At 40.8% G+C, this 26,024-nt stretch overlaps 1 protein-coding gene across 6 annotated transcripts in view; it reads left to right on the top strand.

The window, feature by feature from the left end:
• LOC119144723 (collagen alpha-1(XV) chain-like) overlaps window positions 1–24,217 on the top strand; it is a 136,796-nt gene extending 112,579 nt beyond the window's left edge. For 5 of the 6 annotated variants that reach the window (XM_037380424.1, XM_037380426.1, XM_037380423.1 and 2 more), the window contains exons 31-42: window positions 1,755–1,800; window positions 4,008–4,097; window positions 7,573–7,622; window positions 9,426–9,536; window positions 10,887–11,031; window positions 15,556–15,620; window positions 17,807–17,935; window positions 18,095–18,154; window positions 19,525–19,584; window positions 20,503–20,688; window positions 21,882–21,997; window positions 22,321–24,217. In XM_037380424.1, coding sequence (XP_037236321.1) covers window positions 1,755–1,800; window positions 4,008–4,097; window positions 7,573–7,622; window positions 9,426–9,536; window positions 10,887–11,031; window positions 15,556–15,620; window positions 17,807–17,935; window positions 18,095–18,154; window positions 19,525–19,584; window positions 20,503–20,688; window positions 21,882–21,997; window positions 22,321–22,534 — 1,272 coding nt within the window. In that variant the 3' untranslated portion in view covers window positions 22,535–24,217. The remainder of the gene's footprint in view (window positions 1–1,754; window positions 1,801–4,007; window positions 4,098–7,572; window positions 7,623–9,425; window positions 9,537–10,886; window positions 11,032–15,555; window positions 15,621–17,806; window positions 17,936–18,094; window positions 18,155–19,524; window positions 19,585–20,502; window positions 20,689–21,881; window positions 21,998–22,320) is intronic. The other variant, XM_037380425.1, reaches the window with a different exon arrangement.
• Window positions 24,218–26,024: the final 1,807 nt, after the last annotated feature.

The following is a 26,024-nucleotide window of genomic DNA, read 5'->3' as shown; positions in this document are numbered from 1 at the left end:
ACCTTCAAAGGACTTGCAATTTCACACTTAGTATCAAAAGAAGGGAGATGGACTTTATATTTTCAGAGGATCCTGATGCAGGTTTTGTTTCATGTGTCATGGAAATTATACCCTACAATGAATGGCGAACAGAGTTCAGTCCTGGAAGTACTTTCCCTAGGGCTATATTGTGCTGTTAAGTTGTGGGTTAGGTACTTGGAAAAGATCGTTTTTGGCAGCCACAGTCCTCCCCTTAATAGTGTGGTGTGCGGTATGGCTGCTCTACTTTTCTGTTAGACAGCATAGCTCAAAATAGTATTGTGCCCCCTCCTCCAATTTTCATTCCAGTTCTGTTTCACTTATTTTAGAGAAGCAGCTCTTGACTTACAGTATACTAAATGCATTGACAGTTATCATCACCCTAGCCTTACTGCTGAAGGAAGATGTATCCCAGCTTATGGATCTTTCTGTTAATTGATGATAAATAGACATTACTTTATGGTAATTTGACATTTCTGTGGTTTTGGCCTACGACCTATAGGCACCATCTTTTTACCTCTTTGAATTCCTCGCTTAAATCTTCCCATACTACCATATAATTTTTGTATGTTATTCACATATGGATTAGTCAGCCTCACTTCTGAAACCTGACTGGACAAGGCCCTGGTGTAGCTAATCCTGCTTTGGACTAGACAATCTCCAGAGATGCCTTCCACCTTCAACTGACCTATGATTCTCTGTGGAATGATTCAAACAATACAAGCCTATTTTAGCTGCATTTCAGATAATAATAATAAAATGTCACTTTTCAAGAAGGTTACAAACTGAATAAAAGCAGTAACTTTTATGTGCACAAGTAATAGAAACCTGTACTTATAAACACCTCTTTGTGCATCTGAGTATGCTGGATAGATTTGTCCTACGTTTGTGAATAATCTCCTAAACCTATCCAAGTTTATAGATCAGAAGTCTGCTGTTCATGCCTACATAATTGAATATTGAGAAAGAGCTACAGACTGAACCCCACAAGTTTTCCTCATGTGAACTGAACTTCTGAAGTTAATGGAGCTATCCATGTGAGTAAGACTTATAAGAGCTAATACTACAGGACTAGCCAGATGCAGCACCTTCAATTATTTTTTTTTTTTCATATCCTTGCTTAGGTTCATATAAATAGTACTAGCTAGTGCTAAAATCTGTCCTTTTCTGAGCACTGCACCATATTTTAATTGCTGCAGTGTCCCTATTTTGAAGATAGGCTGTAGAGGTAAGTAGGATGCCCACTGCTACAGGTGACTGATGCCAGGACGGGAGAGACTGGAATAAATTCTGCCTCCCAATTGTGGTCTCAATGCACCTAGAGTATAGGTCAACATCAGGCAGTAGGCATAGCCATGGTCTGATGAAAAATGTACAAACACAGTCTGTTATCTTAGTCAAAAATCAAGTCCTGCTTTGAAATGCAGTGATGTAAATTCAGAATTGTTCTTGGAGAATGAGTTTTCTGATGCTTGACTGGCATGACTGAGAGCAGGATTTGCTGATGCCTCTAAAATGCATGTTGTTACCCTCTTGCTGAAAGCATGTTGCATTACTAAAGAGAGCACAATCCTGAAAAAAAAGCTTGATCAGCTAATACTCAGACTTTGACAAACTGGAGCATTGTTATAACATTTACTAGCATGCAAAATCTCCAGGCTTTTCAGTCACACCATGTAAGGCATTTCCATCAGTTATGTGTATGGATAGTTTGTAATAGATTTCTTTGTCTGTAGGTGAGCACTCCTTACCCTGGAAATCAAGAAGCTCTTAATGTCCATGGTGAGTAATTATTTTCTTGTACCTTGGTTTAATTAAGCTTTTGTTTTGTTTTGTTTTGTTTTCTTAGTTAAGCTTTTTGTGGTTTTTCTTGGCTATTGCGTAACTGGGTTTATGAGGAAAAAAGGAGGAAAACCAAAGTGGTCTTGTTTCTTCTTCTGGTGAAACTGTAAGATCACATATTTACTCAGTCTTAAGGTGTAGACCAAAGAACAACTGAGCCTATTAGTTGCACTTTGAAGACTAAGATTTATAACTTGTGGAGTGCAACACAGTTTCTGCAGGATCTAATCATACAAGTCCTCTGTCAGAGCAGAGGTGTCACACATGGCTGCGCTGAATTATCACTCTCTGCTCTGGCAATGTTCCTAAGATGCAGATTCTGAAGTCCACCTGATACTGTATCCCAGCAAGCAACCAGGTGGTCTCATTCCTCCAGCGTTTGACTGAAGTGTGAAAAACATTTCCCTTCTCTGAATGACTAATGTCAAAATGCTCCCATCTTTTTGCTTGAAAGAAAATTACCAAAGGCAGGGTCAACACATAGTGGCTGCTGGAGTCCCACAGAATGTTGCTGAGGGAAAGAAACAAGTTACTAACAATTCTTTCTGTGAGGTGGGGTGAATTTTCTGGCAAGACAGAAGAAATGTTTCTCATCCCCTCCTTCACTAGAAAGGTGAGGCCTGTTGAAAAGAAAGTGATTTCTGGGGTTTGGGAGTAGCTAGGACAAAAACCTGACAGGCAGTCAAGGGAGGAAGTAAGAATAATGGAGGAGGATGAGAAACTCCACACATGAGGACCCGGGGGAAACAGACACAAGGATGGAGAAGTTTTGTTAATTTTGATGGAAGGGGGGTTTCAGGGCAGTAAAGGGACAAATTTATGGTGTATAATGATGACCTGAGCTTTCCTTCTGAATCCCTACTGCTGCATGACTGACTCACCACTTATAAGTGAAAGCCAAAGCTTTGTGCTTGGCAAACTGTCCTCATTTCTTCAGGGCTATGCCCACAGAATTAAGCCCATAGAGCCTAGGCTGTCCAGTACTGCTCCTCAATTCAAACACTCTCAATTGCTTGTCTCCCCCTGCACACAGGGATCCAAAAGATTTCTTTGTCCATATTTTTGTTTTTAACAAAGAATCCATGATCTATCAATAAATGCCCACAGACAGCCCAAAGTTCTTGGTTCACTGGGTACCCAAGCAAGAAATTGTTTCTGTGCTTGCCCCTGTGACATCCAGAAATGTAATCAGATCAGGTTAGAAAAGAGCCACTGTTCTTAGTGATCCCTTGACTCCCAGCATAGACCATGACTGACTGCAGGGGCTGAAGATACCACAGACAGGGAACCATTAAATATTACTTCAAAATAGGTGTCTTCTATCTGGTTGTCATTGCACTTCAACACCCTTCCTGCCCATAAGTCAGAATAGGACCACCTCACTTGCACTTGCAAAGGCATTTCTACCTGAAGTAAGTGGCTATAACATGTTGCCATGGCAAAATTATGTTATTTTACATGAGTTTTGCAAAGATATTGGCAATTACTCGGTTAGAACAAATAGAGAAATCAGGCCTAAGGAGCCTGAATACTCAGGGATTGTTTTACCCAGAGATTTTATAGGGTAAGGTTACCATAAAAGTTGACTAATATCTGGAAAAATAGAAGATTTATCCAGATGTGGTTGGGTGCAGTACTACCCTTAGCTCACCTGGATGTAAAACTATGCTAAAAGCATTTCTGTTCTCAGAGATTTTTCTTCATTATTAGTGTTTTTATGAGATGAAGGAACAATAAATGATAATATTTTTGACATTCACAGTTGTAGATATTATCATATATTGGTTTGTAGTCTGGAGGTAGTAGAAGATGTGGTATCAAACACGGAGCCATAACTCGAGAACGGTTTCTACACTCGCCCCAGTTCACAAATAGAGTGAGAACAGATTTGTTCAGAGGGTCTTAGGCTAGGTCATTAGGTGGGGGAGTGAAAGACTGACTTGTAAGAGAGAGATGGTCTTGCCCATGTTGGGGTTGATAAGTGAGGGCAATCGGGCAGCTTTTCAGAGTTCATGAGGAGAGTGAGACAAGCATATAAGGACTGGAGCCACATGCCCCTCATGTATGGAAAAGCCTGCTCTCACTTTTGGTCGTTTGGTTGTCACTGCTATAGTCTCTGCTGTGAATTTGTGATGTTTTTATGGCAGGTGCTAAAGCAAATGGAGCTTCCTGGGCACTGCACAGTTCACCGGGCTTAAAAGGAGAAAAGGGAGACAGAGGAGCTCCAGGACCACCAGGTATACTAAATGTGATATGCCATTGACATATTGTAAAGGAATCCGTTTAACTTAAAAAAAGTACTTTGATACCCCTGCAGCCTTACCTGCTTAAAGACTTATACCTAGGTTCCTTGCTGAACTGACACACAGAACAACAAAGTTCATAATGTTATCAAAAATGTCTTCTGAAAAGGAGTACCTGTACTGCACATTTGTGAGTATTATGAATGTGTTAAGAATAAGACAACAGAATAGATACTGAAATGTAACTGGCTGGTCAGAAATTTTTGAAATCTTAGAAAGGCATCATGTCCACTTCCTGAAATACCATTTTTGCTGTCAATCTTTTTCAACCAATTGGGCTAAAATCCAGTGCTGCCTATTTCAGGGTAACACACCTCTGTATTTTAACTTCAAGGCAGTACTTTGCTGGTGACAGTCCTGCTTCCAGCAGGAGGTAGAACTAGATGATCTCCATTTCAACCAGCTTTTTAATATTCTACGCTTTATTTGTGAAACTCATAAAAAGTCTGTGTGAACTAAAAATATCAATTCACTGGTTGTAGGAGCATCATAACAGATGCTTCTCACCAAAGTTTTACTTTTCTGTATCAAAAAGTTGATACACATTGCTAATTCTTACACATTCAAAAATAGTTACAGAAACAAGCATCTATTTGAAAATATTGCTGTTCCAAACTTTTCCTTTTCTATACATTTTTTTAAGTCTCATATACTGAGATAAGGCTTTGGTCAGTGCCAGAAATAATTTGAAACAGAAGAAGCAGTATATCAAATTAATGTTGCTATGCCATATTTATAATCTTTTTCCTCTAATGTGTTGATAATGAATACAAAACTACATCTATATGGATATTTCTGTCTTTGTTCCAAAGACATAGTCCTGTTCACTGAAGATGATATTTTGGTTATTTTTAATAGGACATCTGTTTGTTCTAATAAATCTGTTTCTTGTATTGCCCTAATTAATTTTTATTCTGACCAATATCCAATGCCTTAAAATAAGTGGTTAGTGCTTCCTAGTCATCAATAAACTTGTAAAAAGAAGCTAGAACCATTCCTAAACAGAAATTAAGAAAATTCTCTCTTCTGTACTGGCTTATCCCTCATGAACATGTCTGTTCTCTCCCAGGTTCTGCATTTAATGCAAGCAATGTTCATAGTCCTGTCCCACAGCCCCTTCCCTGCTCCATCAGCTATAATAATGTGCATGCCCACAAATGTATACTGTAGCATTGAGACAAGAGGAGCCACCCCACACTCTTCCACTGGACCAGTACATAATTTGGTTATTCATATGCTTTTGCAATGTTGTGTGGTAATACCAGTTACATTTCTCATCACAGAGGTCGTATGTTAATGCAGCAGGCATATGAATCTTCCACATGAGTCTTTCACTACCTAGAAGGGTATCTTTAGGGCCTGCTTCCAAAAGCAGTACAGTACTGAGAGGGTCTTCAGCCAACCTGTTGGCTAATACACACCCTGCTGCTCCAGCTCCAGCAATGACGTCATTATAAGAATTTGCCTTTGAGATGATGTACGTGAAATTTTTGAATTGTTTTTCATTGATGCCCAATATATTCTTTAATATGTTCTTTAAACAGTTCCTGTTACTTTGTGCATCTAATTCACAGGATAGCAACATTTAACTCTTTTTATTAAGTATGACATCTTTACTGATGGTATCACTCTTGTAGAATTTCTAACAAAAATCCAGTGTTTTACCCACTAACAAAACATTGTCTTCCCCGATCTGAAAGCAGCGTCTGAAAGAAAGGTCACCAAAGTTCTGTGACTTTGATGGTTGAGTGGGCATGATTTTGCCATTGATTAAGGAAGTGCAAAGTCCTTTAGTCTGTTTCAGCAAAACCCGAAAACAAACTGAAATGAAATTGTCTGGTCTACCAGCAGAAGCTACACAACAAAGTATGTTTCTTGCTGGCTAGTGTTAAGGTCCCTAAAGGTCCTGTCAAGAACTGCCTGCCAGCCTTCCACTGAATGTCTACAGAAGGGGACTGAGCTAGGTTTGCCTATGGAGAAGCCATGGCAGGCAAACTTCACTGGCTGTGTACAGCAGTGAGCTAAACTGACTCAGGACACTGAGGACAATTGTTCTGCGGTTTAGTTGTTCCCATGTTTCCTGGCCTGGATTCAGCCTACAACTAGTAACACTTTCCCAGAGCCAGGGTGGTCTGGGGGGCAGCTTAAGCCAGCGACGGGTGCAGTAGGCTGTATAGGTAAGTCTCTCATGCTTTGGGAGTGAGGACATCTAGCTGTATGGATAGAAGCTGTGCTGCTTTGCCTGGGGCTGAGGAACTGGGCTAATGCAGTTTAGCTACCAGTATAGGTAGAACTTAGTGGTTTCCTACCACAGATTTTTTACTTCCATTTTGAGTGGTGACTTCCCTTTATCTCATGCACCTTGCCTAGGCCTAGTCTGTTTGCTGGTCATCCTATAAAGACCTAAGATATTGGCCAGGATAGAGATTACTAAGCAATGCCTGAGAAGGACACCATTCCATTCCACCTGTCTGTTCCCCATCCCCTCATGTGGACCAGGCAAATCACTGCAGCAAGCTCTAATTGGCAGGGTTTGAATAAAATCAAAACAGCGGCCATAGTGGGAATACATTTCTGTCCAAGAGTACAGACACATACAATGCTTACTTGACTTAATTGTACCTAAGAGAGCATGCTGAGATTGGGTCCTGTGGCTGACGTAGCCTTGGACCCAAAGATCTCAAAAATGAATGAAAACACATTTGAAGAAAATGCATTGAGCCATTATAGGCAGCTGTAAAATAGATTTTTTTCCAAGCGTATGCCAAACAAAGAATATTTTAAGACTTTTTAGACTTTTTGTCCTGGTTTAACACCTTTGGCTGACCACCATTGTCAGACAACATAACACAGGTGGTATAACCACTGATACTGGTATTGGGGTTTGTTGCAGAAAATTGTTGAGGGACAATTATTCTGTCATCAGCAGCACAGTAACAGTCTCTTGTCAGTTATGGTACTGTCCTCGCATGAAAGGTAACACAAATACTGATTGGTCACCCCACTGCTAGCGAAACATATGGGAAGATTTTCTTTTGCCTTAGTTTCCATCAAAGGGGTTAATGTGGACGCTTCTTTTTCACCCTCTGCCCAGATGCTCTTGTTGTTGTTCTTTTTTTTCCAGAAAACTGGGACTTTTTAATCTTTGAGCCTTCTTTGCTTTCATATTTGTCTGAAACTCACAATCAGATTCAGAAATTATTAAGGTGGAGGAGTGACAGACAAGACAGGGCACATAAGCCTTGCTTTGTTAGGAAACCAAACTAAAAATATCTGTTAAAAGGTTAATGTTATTACTGTGAATAATTTTTCTTAAAACTCCTAAAACAGTAATATCCAAAGCAGTGCTTTTAAAAAGAGAAATTACAGTTAATTATTGTCATTTATTGTATTTTCTTCCATTTTTCAGGTCCACTTCTGCCTCCACCATATTTCAGCCACTTTATTAATAGCATAAAGGTAATTTTATCCCATTTGTGTTTGAATTCGGTTAAGCCTTTTCTAAAGTGTACTTTCATATAAATTAAGCATAAAACAGCACAGCATGGTGAAATAGACAAAACAGGTAAGAGCATCAGCAGTTACAAATCATATTTATTTCTTAAAGTCCAGCTACATAGACAAGTTTATTACAAGTATAGAGATAGTAGATGTTAGTAGTACATAAAGAAAAAAAACTTTATTACTGAGACTTTTTACCTTCCCCGTGGTATTAAAGTAAGTCATAATTCACTGTTACCTAACGTAAGTTGATACAAATTATCTGCCATAAATGAATACTTTTGTTTCCCTTCAGCTCAGGTAAGAAACATCCATTACCTAAAGGGCTTCTATAAAAAATGTAGCAACAATTAACACATGGGGCGGTGGTGGTGTCAGTTCTGTGTAATACTATTTATCTTTTAAACACACTGAATAAAATAAGTAATGGAAGCTACTTTTCCTGGAATCTCGGGCAAGAAAGTATACCCACACCTTGATGTGTTTGGTCTTTCTCTGTTCCATTATTCTCCTGACTGCTTCAGGTGACAAAAATGAATACCAATGCAATATCATTTTAAATATTCTTAAGTGAACAACACTCTTTTTCAGTAGAAGATCTGAAAAAAATGAGTCTTGTTACCATGTAATGATGCCAGCAGAAGCAGTGTACTGTCAGTTTCCTTGAAGGACTCAGTGCCGTCTGGATTTCAGATTTTGTTTCTGCTTGGCTGAGTGCACCTAAGTTACTCCTGTGCCCCTGAATGCATGACAGAGCTTATACGGCTTCTGTGATCTTACAGAGCAGTGGCTATAGCTTTACAGCTTTAGCTACAAAGAACTCATTTTTCATCTAGTCCTTCATCTCTGCAAAATGGCATGCCTCACAGAAAGCTTTATAGTCCTGTTTAGTGGGAGACTAAAAAGAAGAAAAGTCAGAGGAGGGGCTATACATAGCCATCTCTACTGGCTTTCTGCAGCTACCTGCCGTTCTTGTTTTATCCTTTGCCTCTTCTATTCACATGTTTATTTCTCAGAAAGTGAAACAAAGTAGACCAAAAAAGTTGAAGGGAAAACCCCAGGCAAACAGAAGGAAATAAAGTGAGGTGGAACCTACAATTGCTGTGGCTCATTTTGCACAGAGAGACAATGAGAGTATTTATCAATTCTTACCTATCACTGTTCCCCAAGCTAACTGATAATCAACAATGGACAGAAGACATGCAGTTACTGTTCCCCAAGCTAACTGATAATCAACAATGGACAGAAGACATGCAGTTCAAAGCATCTGCAGTTCTGTGTGGTGTCTCTTCTGTTATCCTGGTACACACCCCCGCCTGTCTGTTTTGTCCAATGCACCGTAATCTTCACTGAGCTGCATACTTTTAAATATCTGTCCATTTCATGACAATCTTGCTTTGCTTTTTCCTTGTTGATGGAGAAAAGCAGAAAGCCAGGCTTTCATGCTTCTTCTGACTTTCTCTTTTCCTCCAGCTACAGCACAGAGCAAGGTTTTGCTGGATAGAATAGCAGGAAACAGCAAGAGGCATTTTCTCTGCCTCCACCTAACTCCACCTCCCCCAGCTCCTACCCTAAGACACCCTTGATAGAGAGAGCATTCCTTTCTATCCCTTATCACTGAAGAAGGAAGTGATGCCCAAAAGATTTTAAGCAGTGGCTTTTCTTTATTAAGCTCAGAGATTTCATATAACTTTAAAACATCAGTGCATGGAGTTCTGATCTCACTTCAGCTCAATGTTTTAAAATACATTTTCTTTAAAGGGTGAAAAAGGAGACAATGGAGTCACTGGTGTAAAAGGAGAAAAAGGAGAACCAAATGGAGGTTTTTTTCTGACAGGACCCCCTGGACCACCTGGAAGACCAGGATTAGTTGTAAGTCACACAAATTGTAGTATAGGAATAGCTGTGGGTACCCATTGTTTTAATTTAGAAGGCACTAAAAAGGCAAACATCAAGCTGATGCTAAGATCTATATAAAACCTCATGCTAACCATTAGGTGAATATGAAACAGTTGTGTTAGGCATAAACACAGACACTTCACTGTTGTGCACAAAATTGATTTACTATGAAAAATTGATGTAATGTTATGCTCAGCTGTCTTAATACAGCTACATCAGTATGTAGATTTGTGCTATTACATCATTGGAAATGAAGGCAGTACACATAACTTGTGACACTACTACTTAACATGCCCATAAATGCCAAAATAGGCTATATAAAGTTAGAGGCTGATTTGAAAATTATTTGCCATCTAAATAATTAATCTTATTTTATATTTCAGTAATCCAAAAACATGAATGAAAAGTCCAGTGTGTACCTGTCTGGAACATTCATATAAAATTCAGCCACTGTCTAATCTTTACCTAGTTGTTTTACCTTCTAGTAATTGCCACCACAGCTGCTTTGGAATGAAATGCACTAATTTTTTGGAAACTAGTTTATCCCTGGGATCTGGCAACAAATGTGTGCATTGCATTACTCTGTTGTCATATTCTGTGCTGAGAAACATGAATGGGTGGGTCACAGCTGAGGGAAAAGTGTCAGATTAGCAAACCCACCTTCAAAAATCTCCCTGGCACTATTCCACGTTGCTGAGAATTTAGAATCTCCCCATTTAGAAACTGTTACACTGGCAAGGAGTTGGATGGTGCAGCTGAACTATCCTAGTCTGGGGTTCAAAAACTGTTCCATGTATGCAGGCCATCTTGAGCAAAGGGTTCCTCATTCAGGCTCAGGACACACTGCTAAACTGGAAATGTGGAGAGTTGGAGCCTTTTTGATCCGGAAGACTGGCATCTGGAGAGCTTAAGGGATAGGAGCTGACATTTGATCACAGGAGGGAAAACCAACATTTGTCATGAGACATACACCCTGCATGGACACACTTTATGTTACAGCTTTCCACCTTCTGACAAATTCTTATAAGCACATCAAAGCAAGTAGTTTTAGCACAAGCAAAGTTGGGATCCAGGACTTTGAGAGTACTGTTGAGAGTTTTGCAAGCATCAGCTACTCAGGAATAGGTGCAAGAACTTTCAAAAAGCTTTCTGAAATTTAAATTCTTGAATTTAGTTTAGTACATGGTCAAGTTTTTAATTTTCCATTAATATGCATGCCCCTCTGGTGCAGTAGCAGACCTTCAGAAAATGTTGCCACCAGAGGTGAAGACTCTACAGCAGTGAAACTGATACATTCAAAGAAGTACTTTTAATCACTGATAGGGACCAAAAGGGGATTCAGTTGTTGGACCCAGAGGACCACCGGGGTTACCTGGCCTACCTGGCTTACCAGGTTATGGAAAAATTGGACCTCCTGGCCCACCTGGCCCACCAGGCCCACCAGGCCCCCCTGCAATATATGGCTCAGGTGAGAGGATGTGATTTTGCTTTTCGCTGAATATGCAAGTGTTCCAGCATGTGCTTATACCCACACACACACTGCCACTGCCCTCCTGCCGCTTCCACCTGTTCTTCCATCTGCCCACCCACCCTGCACACCTCAGGCACGTTGCTCCCCTCTCCCCTCCTGCCCTCTACCAATTTCTCCTAGGTGGTGAGTTGGAACTGGGAGCACAAAAGGGACAATTTCTCTGCAAAAATGTTTTCACTGTCTAGTGCCATGGGTGCACTACTGCGTGAAGAATCTTACTGCAGCTGTGGCTGGGAGGAAGTCTATGCAACAGGTTGCCTTAAGAGCTTTGTAAAGCTATCAAATTGAGCAGTTGCCTAAATTGTGGGCCAAGATGCTCTTCTTGTGGTGAATGGAACTACATCCAACTGGTAGCCAGTCACAAGTGGTGTTCCCCAGGGCTCAGCATTGGGACCAGTCCTATTTAATACCCTTATTGATAATTGGGATGAGGGCATCGAGACACCCTCAGCAAGCTGCAGATGACACCAAGCTGGGGGGAGTGCTGATCTGCTGCAGGTCAGGAAGGCTCTGCAGAGGGCTCTGGAGAGGCTGGATGAGTGGGACAAAGCCCAATTGTATGGGGTTCAACAAGGCTCAATGCCGGGTCCTGCCCGGGGGTCACACCAGCCCCCGGCAGCTGCGGGCTGGGGGCAGGAGGCTGGGAAGGGCCCACTGGGAAAGGTCCTGGGAGGCTGGTCAAAGCCACTTAACATGAGCCCCCAGCATGCCCAGGTGGCCAAGGAGGCCAGCGGCGCCCTGGCTGGTGTCTGAAACGGCGTGGCCAGCAGGGTCGGGGCAGTGCCCGTCCCCCCGCGCCGGGCCCTGTCGGGGCCGCCCCTGGAGCCCTGGGCTCAGCTCTGGGCCCCTCGCTGCCAGAGGGACGCTGAGGGGCTGGAGCGTGTCCAGAGCCGGGCAGGGGCTGGGGAAGGGGCTGGGGCACAGGCTGAGGGGGGAGGCAGGGGGAACTGGAGAGGAGGGGGCTCGGGGGGGGGACCCGATCGCTCGTCACAACTGCCTGAAAGGAGGTTTTAGTGAGGTGGGGGTTGGTCTCTTTTTCCCAAGTAAGAAGTGATAGGGTAAGAGGAAATGGCCTCAAGTTGTGCCAGGGGAGGTTTAGATTGGATATTGCGGAAAATTTCTTCACCAAAAGGGTTGTCAAGCGTTAGAACAGGCTGCCCAGGGAGGTGGTGGTGTCACCATCCCTGGGGGTGTTTAAAAAACGTGTAGATGTGGTGCTTAGAGACATGGTTTAGTGATGGACCTGGAATTGCTGGGTTAACAGTTGGACTTGATGATCTTAAAGGTCTTTTCCAATCTGAATGGTTCTGTGATTCTATGATATAAAGGCAGTACCCACAGTAGATTTTAGGTCTAGAATGAAACTGCTAGAGAACTGCTTCTAAAAACTAGTTGTTATGCAAATGACAGATAGAAACAAAACTTTGGGAGGGTTGGTTACTGTACCTCTAAATATTTTCAACTTACTGGATTAGAAAAGGAGTAGAATGCGCCACAGATAGTCACATGAGGGGAGGAACCCTGCAAACCAGGTAGCACTGGAGCTTCAGGTGTATGATCTCAAACTTGCATCAAAAGGAATAGGTGGCTATAAAACAAGTGTCACAGTTAAAGACAGTCATGCTTTTGACTCCTCTTGGGTTACAGGACCTCTAGTGACAAGCGTCATACTGTTAATGTCCACCCCTTATACTAGGCTCTGGTGGATGGGGTCCTGGGCCCCTCTACTCAGCAGGCCTGCCTGAGTGAGTGACTGGGACTCCTCCTTCTGGGAACTGTGACCAGCACGGGAATCCAGCCAGGGAAAGCATTCCTTAGTTGCAGCTGAAGATGACGTACTAACAGAAAGGGAGTTGTTAGCCGAATAGAGAGGCTACCATGCAAATCTGTACTGCTTAAAATTTGGGCAGGTCTAGCTATTACAGATTTCCATTTCCGAGGACAAGGATCAGTCTGTTTTCCCACAAGACCTGTGCCTCCAGTATGCTAGTTTGGGGAGCAGCCTCCAATTTGTTATTTCCAGGTGTTTCTTGAACTTGGTCAGACTGGTTTATATGGCTGCCCAGGGACAAGATGAGGCTTCCAATCTGTCATCCAGTAAATATAATTAATTGAGTATCTATCAGAAGAGTTCATCCTCTGAAGAATATTTCAGAAAGGAGAAATCCTTAGTATGTTCAATGTTGGGACATAGACGTGTACCTGAATTAGCTCCTGATCATCATAATATGGACAGATCCGCAGCATACATAAAGTCCATAAAGGCCTTCAGGCCTTTTCCTGTATAATTTATATTAAGCACTTCTGAATATTTGCTAAGAGATCCAGTCAGACAAAACAAATTATTATTAGTACTCCATCCCTATACTTCTGCTTATCCTCTCTGCCATTACTCTTCATCATCCTCTCACACATTTTCCTCTTTGATTTGTATAAAGCTCCTTTAGGCAGCACGCTGACGGATGTCCATTTTATTAAATGTTATGAACACAGATGTTTATTTATTTCCTATCTTGAAGGCACAGTTACCTGTTAAAGTTCTTACTTACTGTAATATGGAGAAAGAGGAATAGCTTATCTGCAGATAAATAACTGAGCACTCCTGAAAACTGAACCCCTTTCACCCACCATTGGCATGAAGGAACTGCTCTGCAGGATCCTTGCAAATGCTTCAGAGCATAGATTCTTGGATTTGTAAAATGTGATTTCAAGGATCCTCCAGGTTTCACAAAACCAAATATTTTTGAACATTAGAACTTGCTTTCTTGGTATATAACTGGACCTTCCTAATTCAAGACTTACAGATCAGTAAAAAGCAAGCTGTAGAATGCAGCAGTGCTCTCAGGGGTAGCCTTTACTGAGTCTTCAATGGTTCAAACTATATTTTAAAAAAGTGTCTTACTATCAAATACTTCGGAGTAGAAAGATACAATAAAAGAGAAGGTAGTCAATACTTTTTCTTCACTGAATGTATTTGTGGGGGTGGAGGGGAATCTATTGCTCTGCTTTCACTGAAGATCACTGTGATCCTGCTTCCTCTGAAAATTCTAAAGGCAGAAGGTATGTTCCTTTAGCTTATCTTCTGTTACTCTCCTCCAGTCTGTCTAGTTGCTATATCCAGCAAACTGTGGAGGAGTGGATTTTGGTTATTGTGGGGAGGGCTAGCAGATGTGCTCACCAAAATTTCTGCAGAGGGTGGTTTCAGATGCTATTCCTCCATTCCTCCATTTCTCCTTCAGTTTTGAAGAGCAATTCTGTCCCTGTTTGGGATTATAGCACTGTGTGGAATAGCTAAGAGCAGCTGAATGCCATTTTGAAGTGCCCAGCAAGGTAGGAACTGGGGAGCGGTTAGGAGCTGAACCTTGCAGTTCCCTGTGCATGCTTCGTACTCCAGATTCACCAGCATGCTAGGACATGCTAGACTTCCCAATGGTCAGGTAGTTCGACAGCTATCCATCAGCTGTTAGATCTCTTTCTTCCATGTCATCCTAGCTCTCATCATGCCTTTCAGTTCTCAGTCAGAGTTCTGACTGAGTTTTACATTCCCTCCCAGCAGTATACCAGTGTACCCTCCTGGATACCGCTGAACATGTTTTGTTGCCCCTACTTTACAACTTTCTTCTCCCCTACAGAAGGAATTTTCACTTACAGTTAATGCAAGATTTGCCCAGATCTCAGCTACAGAGCCTTGCTGGGACACACCAAGATGCTCAGCAAGGTCCACATGTAGAAGCTCTTTCTTCTAAATGGCTTCAAAGTTCCATTATCATGCTATGCATTTGCAAGAGATGCTTGCTTTCAGTCTTCCATATCTTTCCTTCTTTCCTTCACTAAAATAAAGGAGCTTTTACTGCAGAAAACAGGGGCTTAACTCAAGGTGAAGAAGTTCAGCTTTGAAGTAGAGACAGGTACTAGGCACTAGATGTTGTGGACTTCAGTCTTAGAAGTTCAAGTTCATACCACTGGAGAATTCTTTGTTACTTTGAAATATCAGCTGATCTTACACTTGTGATTTTTTTATTTAAGGAAAAGTTTATTTTTGTTTACTTTTAGAGTAGAAGTTGTAATGACTCCCTCAAACCCTATATGAGCAGGAGCTAAAAGTTCTTCCTCTTCCACATGCACACCATTAGCAGCTAGTAGAAGAGCATTCTGGTCAGTTTAAGTGGATCTGGTTCTTCATTTGCAGAGCATCTGCAACAGATTGCAATCTGTTGACCTTAAGCTCCCAAACAGCAGAGAAAAGGCTGTTTCACCATTGCTTTTTAAAAAAATCCTTAGAACACATTTTCTGTAGTTGGTTTGAACACAGCTATTCAGAACTTGACTATGTAAGGCCTATGGCTATTTATAGCTCCCACTACTCCTAGATACCACTGCTAAGTCCTTTCTTTGTGTCACTCACCTTCTATGTCAAAAAAGATGACCTTCAACATGTATTGTATGCTTGTTTTATTTTAGCAGCTGCAATGCCTGGGCCACCAGGTCCTCCTGGAGAGCCAGGGTCACCTGCAAGCAGGAATCTGGTAAGACAGCAAAACAAGGAAGTTTGCCATTAAAACCTTGCTTCAAATCTTTCCGTGGTCATTGGTAGCACTGAGGAAGGGAGGAAAGCTCCATCTTATGTTTTTGTTTATTAGAATGTTTTCTAGTTTTCTGAACCTCATGATTTTTCGGCAGGGAATCCATATAGCTGGTAAAAGTGACAACAGGAGAAGCCTGTCCGTTGCTTTGTTAGCAACAGCCTATTCAAACAAATGCAGATTGATGGCATGCTAAAGTAATGAAAAGGTGCATATTCCATGTTGAAAGCAATCTCTCTGAAAGAGTGTGCCAACTTAACATGCTGAGATACCAGAATAACTACTGAATGCCCAGCTTCAGTGAAAAAAACACATTACATTACTGTATTAAAGCTCAGTAATATAGGTCATTTGATTCTAAGAAGAAAACTACATTTCCCTAGCAAGTCTAAAAATTGTTGTGCCAGAGAACACATATAAATTCGTTTCCTTTTCTTACTGTGTGAGTCAAATCAGAATTGTATCCCAGATATCTATGTGGTAAAAAAGCAAGCTAAGACTTCTGTCTTGTTAATTTCTAAATTAAATATTTGTAGTTTCTGAAAAAAAAGGAGATTCGAGCTAGCACAGGGGGGTTGTGACAATTTTTTTCCTTTTCCATGTTCTCACATTACGATAGAAAAGAAATTGGCTGGATATCTGGGGCAATCATTTGAGAATGCACCAATAAACAAGCAGACTTTCAGATCATTTACATCACATCAAATAGACTAACAAGAACCTGAGTGTAAATTTCTTAGTGCCTTCCCACTATAGTGTCATACCTCTATGTAGAGAAATTATAGAGGAATGAAGGAAGGTTAATTAACATTGATAATATACAGCTGTGGGCTTGTTTGGGGCGGTGGGTTGGCTGACATGGATAAGGTGCAGCTGTGGCTGGTTCCTGCTGAGTAGTTAAATAGCTCTAAGGGGGATGGAAGAGGAGCACTGGGTGAAGAGAGACCTGGAAGAAGCAGAGGGAGGAGAGAGAGCACCCTGGAGGTAGGAGAGACCCTGGGAGAAAAAGGGGGCTTGGATGAGGAGAGGCTGCCTGGAAGAGGAGAAGGAAGAATGCAGAGGCAGGAAGTAGAGTGGACTGGCCTGAAGAGGATGAAGAAACAGCACAGACAGTAGATGAACTTTTGAAACTTTGTGACAGATTGGTGGCTGTCCTGGGGCAAGGCGTGGCAAATACTTATTGAAGTTAACCTGGGATGTGATGGTGAAAGCCTTGTTGCAGCTGGCCAGTTTTGATAGTGCTGGGACACCTCTGCTAACTACCTCTTCTCATGGAGATGCAGGACCTGACAATGACTACAGATTGGGAGAGGAACAGTTGTTCAAAGACTGGTGCCCCAAGGTAGAAGACTATTACGGGCTGGGAGCCACTGTCTCGGATAGGTCAAAACCAACATTAAAAACCAGTATGCAAACATATAGCAGGGTCTGTGTGATTCATAAAGCATGAATATGCCTTCTGACACTGAAGAAATAAGAAAGAAATGACACTTCAGTGTCAAGACATGACATTTGCAAGAAACTTGCCCCTGATTTTACACTAAATGCAGTTGTCAAGCAGAGTGTAGAGCTCTTCTTAGAGAGGACCGTGTTCTTGTCTTCAGGTGACAGAGGTAATAGGGGCAATGTCTGTATCTGACAGACATCAGTTTAAGCCTCCTGATGATCCATAAAAGAGAAATTGAAAAATACTTGCTGTGTAAACTAGAGGCATCTGGAAACATAAAGAAAAGTATGGAAGAAAACATCCTTAAAGAAAAGACATCACAATGATACTAAGAAAAATATAATAGAATCAAATTTATCTAGAATTGTATGATATTTATAGGCCTTATCAAATCTCTTCTGAATTCTGCTATTTTGATCTAGTACACTAAACTGTAGAGGTGTGATGATCTTCACTCTGTACAAAATCAACTGTTGGTGTCATTCTACTACAATACACAGAATGATCATGCCAGTATGCCAAAGTAGCAAGATATTTATGTTACTGAAGCTTTTTGCATGAAATGATGTAAAACTGACTTAAGAAGCCTTGATATTTATGTGTTCAAATGACAGTTTAACAATTTAACTTGCAAAATGTTTTGTGTGTCTGATGAAGTGTGTTTCATTTTCCTACTTGACAGGTTACAACATTCCAAAACATTGAGGGTATGTTGGAAAAAGTTCATTTGGTAGCAGAAGGTACGCTAATCTATTTGAGTGAAACCAGTGAGGTTTTTATCCGTGTTCGAAATGGATGGAGAAAATTGCAGGTACTATTGCACTACATCCTAATAATTTCCAATTCAAAATACAGTTGTTGCAGATTTTTTTTTATGTGGGTGGGAAAGCATGGGTGAAAGATTCCTTTATTTTGTTCAGAAACTCCTGGTGATACAGTTTTGTTAGCTTGTCCTTTTGGGTTCTTTCAGCTTGGTGAATTAATTCCTATCCCTGCTGACAGCCTTCCTCCTCCAGCCATATCAAGCTATGTAAGTACAAAATATTGGACTGTGAAAAACTGAGTCTAAATATGCAAAGACAGGCAATACACTTGACAGAAGATGCAGGTACAACAATTTTCCACTGAGACTTGTCAGTTCAAAATAAGCATCCTACAACTACATAAGCTTGCAAATTGGTTCACACTGGCCAGTCATCTGTTTCCATTACCCTGAGAGGCTCCAAGCACTACAGAGACCAAGCAGCATCTACAAAAAACAGAACAAAGCAGGCTGCCTACAAAAAAAAAAACATTTTTTACAAATGGTTACAAAAAAAAAAAGCATTTTGTTTTGTAATACCAAGGTCAGTCATATCAAGCCCTAGTCCCTTTTCAAGGAAACTCAGAAAAGTGTTTCTGAAAAGCATGTTATCTGTAAAAGATTATAGTCCTGTATTCAGGGTACATCATCATCACCTGCCTGTAACTTATACTCAGTGTGCTGACAGTCTATAAATTCACAATAGTTAGTTTGTATCTGACCCCATTCTGCAAGTTATTGTACCAACCTGCATGTGAACATGCTGTTTGTCCCAAAAAAATCACAGGACGATGAAAACTAAGAAGTGGCGAAGGGGATAGAGAACTGTATCATTGATGACTGGTTAACTGATCTGACTGCTAAGATAATGGAAGGGCAGGAGAGTGCTAGGAAGGAGCAGTGAGAAGGAAGATGGCTAGAAATAACGAAAAAAAATTTAGACTAGGTCAGAGGGAAGTGCACTTAGCATACTGGGAAAATGTCTAGACCTCATGTTACAAGAAGTTGTCCACAGCCTCCAGCTGACACCACATGAGTTTCCCATCTGGTACAGTCAGCAGCTTGTTACTCATACTTACCATAACTAGAGAAAAAAACCTTTGCTGTCCCTGAAACAGCTCTGAAGATCATCAGCCTCCTGGTCTCCATATGCCAGTTGTTTAGGAGAGGGAATTACCGAGGCCTTGAGAAATATTCCCGCCCCCTACATTTTCTGGTTTCACATCCTCCTTACCCTTTCGGTTTTACTTTTCCTGACCTGGTGTTCTGCTCCTGCCAGGAGCAGGCTGCTCCCATGCAGGACTGCAGGTGCGATCCAGCGCCAGCTCTGGCAGGGCACTGTGGAAGGGGTACACGCAGGTCAAGCAAAGCAACTCTGGCCAGGACAGCTTTCAGGCACATATTTATGTGACACACCAAACTGGTGATATGCAGATCAAGTATTCTGGATACATGGTTTGGGTTTATTTTTCAGAGGCAGGACAGTTTCAGATTCTCCAGAGTTCAGTGTTTGCTTTAGGTAGAAATTTTTTGAGTGTCTAAAATTCTGATCTGAGTAACATGTTTAATATATCTGTTTGCATGTGTTAAAATAACAGGGGTTTCAGTCTCTTCCAGCACTGAGTCCAACATCAAATATGAACAATGGAAAACCAGCAGTAAGTATGAGATCCGTACTGCGACTGCATAGCTGTGGTTTGAAACATGACAGTTTGCATATTGAGGGGGGATTTGTGATATTTCCTCTTCAAATTCACAGATTTTTTTCTTTAGAAACTTACAAATACACTTCTTTACCTGGTTTAGACACCTCAGAGAGAAATTTAGATTGTTTCTTCCACATCAGTTTTCATCATCCTAGCCCTTTTCTCATCTCAAAGAAAAAAGAAAATAAAAAAAAACAAATCTGAGTTAGGAATACTTCTTCGCTTAGTGATTGTGCCTGCAACACACGAATTTTTAAGTAACAGTAGTGTTACAATTAAATCATTAAAGAATTCATTACAATATTTTCTATCTTCATGGTGCTGCTTGTTTTAGTTTAGAACATAAGCCTTCATTTAAGATACTCTCCAAAATATTTAGACAAAGAAAGCAAGGTAACTGAGTTATATATATAATAATAAAATAAAATAAAACCCAAAGAACAAAAATGTAGTTTAGTTCTTGCATCTGTACTGTTAGAATTAAGCATACTACTTCCTGCATTTGGTAACAGTGAAATTTTAAAAAGTATGTGGTCACTTGTTACTACCTATTTCCATGCTTGTAGAATTTGGGATTTTGTTAGTGTGATAACTCCAAGACTTCTGTTTAAAATTACTAGCTGCTTTTAAAAGAATTTTATTTTTTAGGAGTATATAGTCTTCATGGTTTCCTCAATGTTCAAAGATCAACAGGTGTTTCTGCTATGGGTCTCAGCATTAAGAAATGCAATGTTATGGCAACAAATAACTTTCATACCCTGTATGGAAGATACTAGTTCTTGTGCTGGCAGCAGGAGGGGGTCTACTTTGTTTCTGATATATATCTTCCTAGTGTTATAAACTTAAAACTTTTCTTCATTTTTTCTCCAGCTGCATCTGGTGGCTTTAAACTTGCCATTTTCTGGTGACGTGCGAGCAGATTTTCAGTGCTTTCAACAGGCCCAACTAGCAGGTCTGACATCTACCTACAGAGCCTTCCTCTCATCACATTTGCAAGACCTGGCCACAGTTGTCAGGAAAACAGACAGATACCACTTACCGATAGTCAATCTTAAGGTAAAAATGAGTACTTAGTGCTTGTTCTATTAGGATAGGCTGTAGGTGCCCCAGAATGTTGGAAAATGGCAAAAGCAGAAAGTTTCAACCCAAACTGCATTTTATAAAGAAGCAGCTTTGCTTCATATTTTGCAGACAGGTTCAAGAAACAAAAAAAGTAGTGGTAAAGTAGAAAATACAGACTGTCTCACGTTTCTTTTGCATTTTCAAGGGCTGCTTTTTTCAGTATCCTAAGGCTAATGGTAGAAGTAAAGCTACAAGAATAGCCTACTTGGAGCAGACTGCTGACAAAGCAACAGTATGTCTGGCTTTCTGGATTGTTTTTTGTATCAGCAGGGAAAACACATCCTCATTTCTAAGATCCCTGTTATGTTCTACCTTCCAGTATGATCACAGACTACAGTAGGCTAAAATGCCTGGGTTTCTGATTCCTAAAGATAAAGGCAAATTCCGTGCTTAGGAGTGATGCTGGATTTACCCCAGTGAAACTGAGAGTGTAGAGCATGAGTCATGTTGTGGTCTGACATAAACAGACACACTTTAAAACTGAGGAAAACAAACCATGTCTCTGTAGCATTGGCTGGCTCCCAGAAAAAAACAGCCAAAGAAACCTAAAGGAATAACGTGCGATGCTTGGAACGTGCGGGACGGATGCTGCTCTGAAGTGCATGCACGTACAGAGCCTTGGAGACAAATTTGTAAAGATCTGTTTCATTGTTTTGACTTTGATGGGAAAAACGCTAAAGGCGTTTGAGAGGCAGCCTGATGCAAAGCTTCTGCCTTAAACATTTGCAACACTTCTCACAGAATTGTGACCTCACCAGATGTTCCAATACAAATTATATTTTCTCTGTAGCTACAGTAGTTATAAGCAATTTTTCAAACAGCCCCTTAGACAGCTGGGAGGAAAAGGACAGTGGAAATGGAGACAATCAAGCTGAGTATCTGGAGTGACAACAGAACGGAGAAGCAACTGTGAGGCAGAGGTGTGGATCAGAGAGCTGTTAGCATAGAGGTGATGGATGAGACAAGTCTGTTCAGGAGCATCATGCAGAAACTAATGTGAAAGCTGAATCATAAGCTTTCTGAAATGCAAATAAGATTTTAACTGTATAGATAAATCTACAACAGTTAGGTATGATGTGGATTTGGAATTTGTTTTGTTTGTAAAAGTGCCTTTGAAATTTTAACAGGGAGAAACACTTTTCAGTAACTGGGAATCTATATTTAATGGAAATGGTGGACAATTCAACATTCACGTTCCAATATACTCCTTTGATGGGAGGAACATCATGACTGATCCATCTTGGTGAGTTAACATTGCTGTTTGAGTTGCATGTGACTCCTCTTTTTACGAGGCAGTACAAGTAGCAACATCTTGGGCTAGTAGAAATGTAATAAAAATGTCTCTCTTTCCTTATGCTATTTTTGTTTTCCATTTCTGATAGCCTATGAATGGGTTATCAGATGGAGTTCTCCTTTTCTTCCTCTCCTTTCTGTCTTCATCTTTCCCTACCAACCATTTGCTTCAACCAGAAGGAAAGCAGAAATACAGGTCACCACATATACAGGTGTGCAGTTGAATGAAGCAAAAAGAGACTCAGGAAATAACTTCTAAACATTACCTTTCAGGCCTCAAAAAGTAATATGGCATGGTTCAACTGCAAACGGGATCCGACTGGTTAGCAACTACTGTGAAGCCTGGCACACAGCTGATGTGGGAGCTACGGGACAAGCATCGCCGCTGAAGACAGGGAAACTTCTTGATCAAAAAATATATAGCTGTAGTAATCAGTTTATTGTTCTCTGTATTGAAAACAGTTTTGTATCTGATCTCCAAGGATGATAATTCACCTGTTGCACATAGGAATATTTCATTTTATGACGGAAAAAGTGGACACTGAAATTTCATTTGTAATGATGTAAATATTTTAATTTTTGTAATTGCACATTTCAGGAAAAAATAGCCAGAGAAAAAACGTACCTCAACACAAACTGCATCACAGTTAGGTGGAACATCCAGTGCACACACAGCTGGCTTAAAGCCCCTCCTCCCACTTGAACCCCAGACGGTTCAGTTTGCCAGCAATTAACTCACAGCCCCTCGTCTTTCTGGCTGAGATGAAGATCACTGAAGGGCACAAGTCGGGTGGGGTGTACAGGGAAGTGCCCGCAGCCTGTCTCATAAGCAGCATGGCTCAGCAAGGCTGCTGCTGCCTCACAGCCGAGAAGCTGCAGGCTCTATGCTCCTCTTTTGACATGCAGAGATTTTGAATACTCAAAGCACTATTCATATACACATATATATACACCTGCTGTCCCTGAGCAGACAATGGGAGGCTGTTGCGTCTTAGAGGGCTGGAATTTTCAAAAAAGCTTTAAGAGCAAAGGTGCTTGCCTCCCTTGAGTTTGAGCAGAAGCTGAGTACCTAACTCCTGTAAGCTTGTATGGATCACAGCCTGGTGCTTACATGCAAATTAAGCAGCTTCCACATCTTACTTCAGCTTTTCTCTTTGCAGATTCTAGGCATAGGGCTTTAGGCAGAAGGAGTGAATTTCACCTAGACAAAATCTGGTCCTTATTTTGGTGCTATTGTTACCAGGAAACCTGGAGCAATGTTAATAGAAAACATCCTGTTTTACTGGTAGGACTGTGCAAAGTAAATTTAGACAAATGAACCATCTGACCTTTATTTATTTCATTGCGTATTAGAGGAAGTCATTTCCTGTTGTGGCAGACTGGTGAATTAAAGATGTCTGTCATAGTTTCTTTAAAATAGGTTCTAAACATTGTTATCCCACTAAGTTATGTGTAAAGTGTTTTTCCTTTTTGTGAGTTTACCCTTCTGGCATTCATGTAATTAAAGAATTGTTTTATAAAATAACTGCAGCAATAATAGGAATGATCAGTAAATGCTAATATTCTTCTCAAACAGTATCACCATAATATCTGAAGTCTTTTGCCTGTATGTTTGTCTACTGCATACTTTAAACAACATATTTACTTGTATTTTATCAGGCAGTAACTATGGACGTCAAACTCCATGTTATCATTTTTAAGGATTTAATCTGGAGTCTGTGTGGAAACGTGTTCATTTGCTGACAAGGAGAGTATCATATTACTAGACATCTACCTTCAAAAGCCAAGAACAAATCACACTGTACTGCACTGATATAACTATGTAACATAGTATTGTGAAATCCAGCATTATTTTCCCAATTTACTATAAAAGCCTATTTCCCAGGGTCAGCTGAATCATACCTTGTTATTTTCTTGGGAAAGTCACGACTCCATTATTACAGCATGGTAATGAGGCAAAAGCAGTTTATATTACATTAAAATACATGCATAACAATTTACCGCACTCACGTATAGTCTATTTCCCTAAAATACTGAGCACTCTTGTGAAATGCTGAATTCCTCTAGTTCACACAGCTGGAAGAGTTGCATCTGTACGGCAGCATTTCACTCTGAGTCACAGAAGGTTCGTGGGGGAAAATAAAGTGCTTTTACATGCTTCCAGCAGGAACCATCTACCTTTAATCCTTTAATTGCTGGCAGACCCTCAGCTGGGCCAAGTCATGGCCAGCGGGGTTTGTGCTCGCAGCCTCATCACCCAGCCACCGCCACCCATTCTCATCCCTCCTCTCCAGAGCCAGTGCCCGGGGAGCTGGCCATTTCTCTGGCTAGAATTGCGGTAACAAGGTGGGGGCAAAGAGATGAGAACACACAGAAGAGCTGTGTGAAGGGGCAGGAGAGAAGACTGAAAAATAACATGCAGTCTTTAGGAGATACTGACCTAGCCGTTAAGTCATGCCCAGCAAAAGTGCACCTGGAATTCTGTTTGTGACAGTCCTTTCATGGGGCTAACCCCTCTCTGCACCCTGAACAGCTGCTAGAGCTTAGCAGGGAACTGAAATGGTTAATCACCATTAGTGAGATGGTGAAGAACTCTCAGTGGTTGCTTTCCGCCTCTAACATTAATCTGCAGGCTACAGGAATTTATTGCACATCCTTCAACTTAATACAGAGCAAAGCCCAGGCATCGTCTGGGCTGCTGTGTGCTGAGTTCACATGCTGCGCTCACAGGCCGGTGAGGCAGCTAGTTACCAGGGAATGGCATGAGAAACCTGTTAGAAAGATGAGGGTTTCCCTTGGGAAAAACAGTTAGTCATTTTTACCAGAGCCAGTGAGGTTCTTGAGTCTAGTAAAGTCTAGTAAAACTGAAGAGAAACAGTGATATTCATCAAGAGTATGACAGGGAAAAAGGCAGCCCAGTACTTAAAAATAAATTAGCTTTCCCTATCAAAGCAGAATAATTTTTTTCAGCACAATTCCAGCACAAAGGTCAGGTGCGCTTGAGGAAGAACATTTGCTAATTTAGGTAAGGGGCCTGTGCAGAAAGCAAATGAATCACCAAAATGAGCACCAGAGCACGCCTGAAAAGAGTAACCGCACCAGAAGCCAGCGCAGCAGCCTGCATGAATGACAGCAGTGTATCCACCAGGTAGGGTTCTTCTGCCTTGCAGAGGGAGGCTTGGTGTGAAAACATCCAGTTACTTTGAAGCTTTGATGCACTCTGAAAGGAAGAAGTTAATACGCTGTAAATACAGAGGAGATGACAATCTTATAAACCATCAGAACTCCAGGGCGCGTTGATGAATAAAATGCAGCAGAATCATTTCAGCAACTGCAATGAATATTTCTAGAAATCAAGCTGATAGATTTGTCTTTATATAAATTGTAGGTGCAAGACGTCGCAACAATAGCTTCTTTCAAATCAAGAAGAATCCACAGTGGGTTTGGACACGCAAAAGAATCAGTTTTCCATTAAAGACAATTAAAAATTAATTTTAACTAAGCTGGTGCTTAACCTCAAAGAAAAAAGTTTACAAAAAGAAAGAAAAGGGGGGAAAACAACCAGAAAAAACAGTCAGATCTAGGAAAAGTTAATAACCGTTTCAAAAAAGGAATATTGCCTTGTTACTGGAGAGATTCATTTATTTATCATGGATACTTTGGGGATGCCACAAAATGCAGGAATATGTAGCTGAATGCTCACTACATATTCTTTCTAAGTGAAAAGGATATTTTGTTATGAAGGTAAATTGGCACATGAATTAAAAATTGACTTTGAATATACCACTTCAGTTTGGACTTTGTTAGAATTGGACAACAGTTTTCAGCAGAAACATCAGTTTTTACTGCAGTGTTTTACTGGTTTATATTAAATTTGACAACTATCTTCAGTCCAAAAAAAGCAATAGGAGACATTAACTGTGTCATTTTCAAAAGACATGCTTTAAGTCAAGACATTTTGTTCTAATTTACTTGCT

The sequence above is a fragment of the Falco rusticolus genome, chromosome 3 (assembly GCF_015220075.1).
Source record: "Falco rusticolus isolate bFalRus1 chromosome 3, bFalRus1.pri, whole genome shotgun sequence".
Lineage (NCBI taxonomy): Eukaryota > Metazoa > Chordata > Aves > Falconiformes > Falconidae > Falco > Falco rusticolus.
The sequence above is the reverse complement of the archived record's forward strand: the minus strand, read 5'-3'. Positions and strand labels throughout refer to the sequence as shown.